Raw genomic sequence first — 6,727 nt, 5'->3', positions numbered from 1 at the left:
GAAATACACAATTTTCTTTCTGTAAATTCTTTCTGCCTAGTGCAAATGAATGCAAATCCATGTCTATATTTCACCATATGTCAGCTTTTTTTCTTGGAAGCTTTTTATTTAACCATTTAGACAGCTTTTTATTTCACTATATTTAGACAGCTTTTTTCTCGAAGGTTTAGCATCATATGTTTTTATATAGCATTATACTACTGTTTATTGTTTTTGAGCACATGACAGAAAAATGTGAAAAAGCAGAGAGGTTTTTTCCTCGTTATTTTGTTGGTTGTCAAAGGAAGACTGAGTAGTTGTTGAGTCCACAACAGCGTGGCGTCGAGAGATATATAAATACCTTTAGGCATTACCTCAGCTCTTCTCTGTCAATAAGCCCTCGTGTATTTCGCCAACCCCTTTCGTCCTTCCCCTTTCTCTGTCTCTCTGTTTCTTTCTTTGCTTTGAGGAAATCTCAAGAGAAGAAATGGGAGAGGAGAAGCCTAAGACGTCACCTCCCACCGGTGTATGGCCTACCGTTAAGCCGTTCGTCAATGGAGGTGCCTCTGGTATGCTTGCTACCTGTGTCATCCAGCCCATCGACATGATTAAGGTGTACTACAGCTTCAATTTTCTGTTTTGGGTTATTTCTGTGCATTTCATTTTTGCAAGCTTCTATTGTTTCTTTAAAGTTGGTATTTTTTTTTTCTTGTTTTAAGATGTTGGATTTGCATTATTACTTTGGTTTTTTTCGTGCGGGGTTCTGGGAATTTGCGAGTTTATGCAAAAGTTTTGATTTTTATTGGGGGTTTGAGTGGTATCTATAGGGGGTTTTAGATCTTGGATCAAATGGGCATATGTCGATTCGTGAAGTCATTTTTTGTTTTTTGATGTTTAAGATTTAATTAAATTGTTAATGATCTCTTGAGATCTAAACGAGGGTCTGTTTAATGCTAGGATGAGAGGTGATAGGATTGGGGGTCTTATTTGGATCTAAATTGAGATGGGTTCTTATAGAAATCTAAAAATCCTTACTTTCTGAAATGAAAGAATGGTGTTTGATTTTGACCTTCCGGGGAGGCTTTGAGCACTGGTGGGTTGATTTTTTTCCTTAATTGCTACCTTTTTTTGATAATTGCAGGTGAGAATCCAGTTGGGTGAGGGATCAGCTGCTGAAGTTACTAAGAAAATGCTTAAGAATGAGGGTGTTGGTGCCTTTTATAAGGTTTGTGCCTATCTGCTGCCGAGTATTTTCAGTTTTGCAGCCATTTCGAATGATTGTTTGAAGTTGACTTGTAGAATTAACCATCTGAACTTAGATTTGACTTTCGCTATGTATGTGTGTCAGATTCACGTCATGCCAGTCGAGCTGTACTTTATCTGCTGTCTCTGAGATTTCATGGAATTTTATGCTAGGGCACTGCCTTAATTCATTTGCATGTTGGAAGGTGCAAAAATGAAAATTAGGTGGTTATATTTATCTTCTGTCTCGAGCAATGCAGTTAAATCTGTGTGCAAATGAAAGTGGTTAATTTGATGCCTTCTGACCTTCTCAGCAGGGTCAGTGTTTGTTGGACATTTTTTGACTAACATTTTCTTCATTTGGAATTGCACTCTCTTTAATCCTCAAATCCAGAAGTAGTACAATTATTCATTGAGAGGACTCTGAATAATTGTTTTATTAGGATTAGTTAAGAGATTTTAAATACATGCAGTCGCTTTCATTCTGTATGGAACTGTTGTTCCATTGTCCATAGGCACTATTGAGTAGGCTTACAGGCTCTCATATGTTATACAAGATTCATTTTGAGCTTTCAATTTTTTTTTTTGTAAATATTTGGCTTGATCCTTGCTAATGATTCTTCCCCAAACTCTCTGGTTTGTCAGTTCAAAATGTGGCTGCTCTTTTTTTTTTTCTGGACTGTTATGCATATCTTTTGTGCTTCCATCAAGGAATTTTTGGGGAACTTATGCATCACTTATTCATGTCATCCTGAAATTCTGAGCAGGGTTTGAGTGCTGGGTTGCTTAGACAAGCCACATACACAACTGCCAGACTTGGATCTTTCAGGTGAGTATTGTTGTGAAGAGGGATCATTTTATCTTTGATGAATGATAAACCAATTGTTTTTGGATTCTTTTTTAAAGACCAAACTTGGTCAATGTCGATTTTATTCTTATTATGTTGCGTGTATTCAATTTTTTGTTCCGGCTTTTGATGGCTTTAGTACTTGCTTGCTTTGAGTGCGTTTGTACTGGCTTCTTTTTTTGTCCATGTCATTTATCATTTATTGTCGTTGCAATGTCAAGTACGTAAAGCAGGATGCTTCCTTGAGATTAAAGAGGTCTGATAAACATCACAGAATATTGAATTTTCTGGCCTTGTAACTGTTTTTTAGCCACATTTTGTTATCATTTTATTGTTAATCCTAAAATTTTCCTGCATCAGTTATGTGTTAGTAAATGCTACTATTCTTGTTTGAACGGCTGTTTTGGTATATGTTAATGGAAGAGGAAAAGATAGCATTATTAGTGAAATTTTAATAAGAACATTCTCTTTGTACCTATACCCTTTAGCTTTCTGTGTTATTTTATGCGAAGTATATTTTGATCACTTGCTATTAACTCGGTTAAAAGTGCTGGGATAGCTTCCTGGAAGAAGGTTCCATTCATAAAGAATGAACATGTTGGTGGGTGGGGGAATTGGATATTAGGGTCCAGGCAGAACTTACAGCTTGCAGTAATGATAATTGCGATGGCTTGAAACCTCAACAATGCCACTTCCTCTGTCCTATTGTTAAACATCCTTTCCTTTTTCTATACACTTGTAATGACCTAAAGTAGCAGAAAAAGCTGTTATTCATTTCTTTCCCATGCCCTTGTGTAAAAAGTCGGCCTCGTTTTTCACAGGGATGTTGTAAACACAAATATTTTAGTGTGTGGCTGAAGTCATGCAGTCATGGACCTGCATTGCATTCTAGGGTCGTAGCCCATGCATTGTCTTAGTTTCTATGTAATCAGGGCTGAATTTGGATTTTGCAGTTTTGTCTGTCAATTTCTCTCTCTGCTGTTAATTGCATTCCTGAAATGTAACTGAAATTCTGGGATGAAGGAGCACCACTTTCTTGTCTTTCTTCAGTTTATTTGCTATTTTCACTATTGCATGGTATGGATGGGGAACTTGGTAACTGAAAACTAAGCTATGCCCTTACATTTTGCTTCAGAACAAGATTCTTTTGGATAGGTGATGCATTAATGCTTGGAAAGCTTACTTGATTTGCAATGCTTATTTGTCACCCTTTCCTTTTATATAACAGGATTTTGACTAACAAAGCACTTGAGGCAAATGATGGCAAGCCTTTACCTCTTTATCAGAAAGCTTTGTGCGGTCTGACAGCCGGAGCAATTGGAGCATGTGTTGGCAGTCCTGCAGACTTGTCACTCATTCGTATGCAAGCTGACGCTACGTTACCTGCAGCCCAGAGGCGCAATTACAAAAATGCATTTCATGCACTTTATCGTATTACTTCCGATGAAGGAGTTTTGGCACTCTGGAAAGGTGCTGGCCCTACTGTTGTGAGGGCTATGGCACTTAACATGGGAATGCTTGCCTCGTACGATCAAAGTGTTGAGTTCTTTAGGGATTCCCTTGGTTTTGGCGAGGCTGCTACTGTTGTAGGTATGAAATGATCCATATGAATTTTGATGTGCCTCAGCCTTGTCATTAGATTCCTTAAACTTAAAACCGAGTGATGCTGTATAATTTACTGTCAGCTGACCATGGGTAACATAAGTGTTTATAGAAAGTCTTGGACATCCTTACCTTTCTTAAATGATTTGAGGCTAGTTTGGAATGGTTTTCAAACCAAAGTGACCTCTCACTCTTCAAGGTCATTAGTCTCCTTTAGCTGCTTGTTACCTTTTCTGCAACTTTGGTGCTTAGCCAGGGTGCAAATGTTGTGAGATTATAATGGTGCCTTAGTCCCCTATGGGCTTTCCAAATTATAGAACCTTCTTTCTAATAGATTTAGGCCTGAAGCCGTGGAGGATATCAGAGATTGACATATGCTGTAAAATTTTGGCACAGGAAGTGGGTTCTTTTATGAATACAAACTGTTTTCTTTTTTTTTTTGGTTGCAATTCTCGAAGTGGATTGCATTGTTCTGCTTTTCATGCTGCTAGTGATACTAAGTTTGTGATTGAAAGTACACTTAAGTTTGTGGACTGTTGGGGGCACTGGGGGTTTCTTTCTTTTACGGCTATTATGCATTTGGCTGATCCAGGCAGAGAGGTCTTTGAGAAAAGAAATATTGTCTGGTTGCATTATCTGGCACTGTTTGCCCAAAGAAAATGTCTCTAATCCGGTTTCTGTTACTTTTTGGACAAGAAAGCCATTAAAAATTAATTTTTGCTTTTTCTACAATTGAATGTGTGGAGAAAGCTCAATTGACATAATGTGTGATAGTCACTTTTAAACACTTCTGTTTTGATTTACAAAAATTTTATATCATCTGTTATTTCCTTTCAGGGGCCAGCACTGTTTCTGGATTTTTTGCTTCAGCTTGCAGTTTACCATTTGATTATGTGAAAACTCAAATACAGAAGATGCAACCAGATGCTGAAGGAAAGCTGCCATACACTGGTTCTTTAGATTGTGTCTTGAAAACCTTCAAGTCTGGTGGGCCTTTCAAATTTTACACTGGATTTCCAGTGTACTGTGTTAGAATTGCCCCCCATGTTATGGTACTCTCTCTCTCTCTCTCTCGTATGTATATCCTGAAAAGATAAATGAATGGCAACACTTTGCCCCGGTTTAAGTTTTACGTGTGAGAACGATGATTGTCCAAACTTACTGATCTTGTGTACATTTGCTTGACAGATGACATGGATATTCCTCAACCAAATTCAGAAAGTGGAGAAATCTATCGGGCTATAGTTTTAATGCGGCGGGAATAGAGAAATATCTGTGGGAATTGAGTTCTATGTCACAATAATATTCAACTTTGTGGTTTAGTTATTAGCTGCTGGTTTTTGGTAAACTTTGACATCCTTAAGCTCGGAAGGGATGATCAAGAAACTATTTTTGAAAAGCAGCAGACTGACATAATTGTTGTACCAAGCTGGATCACAAACTTTAGAATTAGGCATTTGATGATGATGGGGTTTCAAACATCTTGCTTAGCGCATATATATTGAGGTTCACTTAATTTGAGATGCTGGAAATATTGTTTCAAATAATACATGTACTATGACTAAAGACTGCCGCATCATAACCGGCTTCTTTTTGCTCTTGCTTAAATTTCTGCAAGTTTATCTTCTTCAGTGCGCTTGGGGTTGTTTTCTTTCTTTTGTACTGCAATTACATCTCATGTGAAAGATGAAAGCAGGCCTGTTTATTGGATCAGAACTAGCAATTGCAGTTGGGATTTATCCAAGAAAGCAAGGAGGCATGGCATGGTGTTTTTTGTTTTGTTTTGTTTTGTTTTGAACAGGAAAGGAATGCCTGCCCCTTCTGACATAGCTTGGGAACGTAAGATTCTTTCAGCTCAAATGTCATTTGTATGGAAAAAGTTTAGAAACAGTGCAGAGTATGGTTCACGGTCAGATCCCTTGGATGGAGCAGTAATGCTCCGTTTGGATTTTGTTGCCCCTTTCAGGAAGCAGTAATGCTCAGAAAATAAACATAATCAAGGAAGTATTTGGTGAAGTTATAATTACTTTATGGCATGATCAGGTAGTCTGAACAAGGAGAAATAGGGGGTGGCAAATTTTAATGAATAATCAATCATGTTTTATAGTATACCACAAGAAGATGAAAACTAAATATTACCGAAAAGTTAGAAAATTGGGTTTTAGAATCATACACTTTTATACCCCCATTGATTCAAGAGAGGTATGAATTGCTATGGCAAAATGATGATGTAATTCAGACTACCTCTGCAAAGTCCCTGAAAACAAAATAAGAAAACAGAGTGAAAACAGGAGGAGGAAGAATTTACGAGCTGCATATCATCACCTCAATAACATCCCCAGAAGGCAGAACAAGAATTTACCCACACAATCAGCGAGAAGGAAGAGTTCAGAATCAGGTGATGATGACGATAAATGGAGGATGCTGATTTCCCCAACTACAAGAACGCTCAAAAAACTTTGGCTTCTCTGAAATCAAACTTTACAACTTGGATCATCAGGGCTTTTGCCCAAATGGGTAAATGTTTTAATCCTTGCATGAGAAAACTGGTACTGAAGTTTTCGGAGTTCTGGATCTTCTGGAGTCCAACGATGTGGAGAGTTTGGACTATCAAGTTTGGAGAGGTGACAAAAATCATCAAGTTACTATAAATGCCCCAAACCTTAAACATCTGGCAATCGTTAAACTTTAATCAGGAGTTGGAATCTCTTGTTAGAGCCGAAATATTAAGCGGCTTGGTCCATCCAGCATCAAAAAGTCAGGATTTTTTCGAGCTTTCAGATAGGGTGCTGATAGGGTATAATTTGTTAGTAAATTTATTATTGATTTCCCCTTCTATCCCTGACAAATATTGTGTTAATTGCTGATATTTACTCATATTTGGTATTTGGAATCAATTTCAGGAGTGAAGCAGAAAATTACCAAAAAGGAGGGACTTGTATGAAAAAATGCAGACTTCTAAGGGCTTCAACCTTTAGGTCCTTGAATTGGTGGGGACCACAAGCTAGTGCAAGGCATTTAGTCATCTGGGCTTTTCAAAGAAAGCAACGTAGAGAA

General features: G+C 37.7%; 1 protein-coding gene and 1 long non-coding RNA gene across 2 annotated transcripts; one reads left to right on the top strand and one right to left on the bottom strand.

Annotated features, from left to right (window-relative positions):
* Nucleotides 1-353: 353 nt before the first annotated feature.
* On the top strand, nucleotides 354-5,264 carry LOC113697413 (mitochondrial dicarboxylate/tricarboxylate transporter DTC-like). Its single transcript, XM_027217020.2, has 6 exons — nucleotides 354-592; nucleotides 1,121-1,204; nucleotides 1,989-2,050; nucleotides 3,297-3,658; nucleotides 4,508-4,722; nucleotides 4,859-5,264. The coding sequence occupies exons 1-6, from the start codon at nucleotides 467-469 to the stop codon at nucleotides 4,913-4,915; spliced, it is 906 nt and encodes a 301-aa protein (XP_027072821.1). The 5' UTR covers nucleotides 354-466; the 3' UTR covers nucleotides 4,916-5,264.
* A 469-nt stretch (nucleotides 5,265-5,733) lies between these two features.
* LOC140007274 (uncharacterized) lies at nucleotides 5,734-6,169 on the bottom strand. The gene is made up of 2 exons (XR_011814698.1): nucleotides 6,033-6,169; nucleotides 5,734-5,927 (listed from the first exon to the last, which is right to left on the bottom strand). It is a non-coding gene; the product is annotated as an uncharacterized lncRNA (long non-coding RNA).
* Between the last annotated feature and the right edge of the window lie 558 nt (nucleotides 6,170-6,727).

Source organism: Coffea arabica, chromosome 1e (assembly GCF_036785885.1).
Source record: "Coffea arabica cultivar ET-39 chromosome 1e, Coffea Arabica ET-39 HiFi, whole genome shotgun sequence".
Lineage (NCBI taxonomy): Eukaryota > Viridiplantae > Streptophyta > Magnoliopsida > Gentianales > Rubiaceae > Coffea > Coffea arabica.
The sequence above is the reverse complement of the archived record's forward strand: the minus strand, read 5'-3'. Positions and strand labels throughout refer to the sequence as shown.

Excerpts from the sequence above, each read along its gene's own strand:
- LOC113697413 (XM_027217020.2), top strand. The coding sequence starts at position 467 with ATGGGAGAGGAGAAGCCTAAGACGTCACCTCCCACCGGTGTATGGCCT. Across the intron at positions 2,051-3,296 it reads GCCAGACTTGGATCTTTCAG|GATTTTGACTAACAAAGCAC; the intron begins GTGAGTATTGTT and ends TTTATATAACAG. Across the intron at positions 3,659-4,507 it reads CGAGGCTGCTACTGTTGTAG|GGGCCAGCACTGTTTCTGGA; the intron begins GTATGAAATGAT and ends ATTTCCTTTCAG.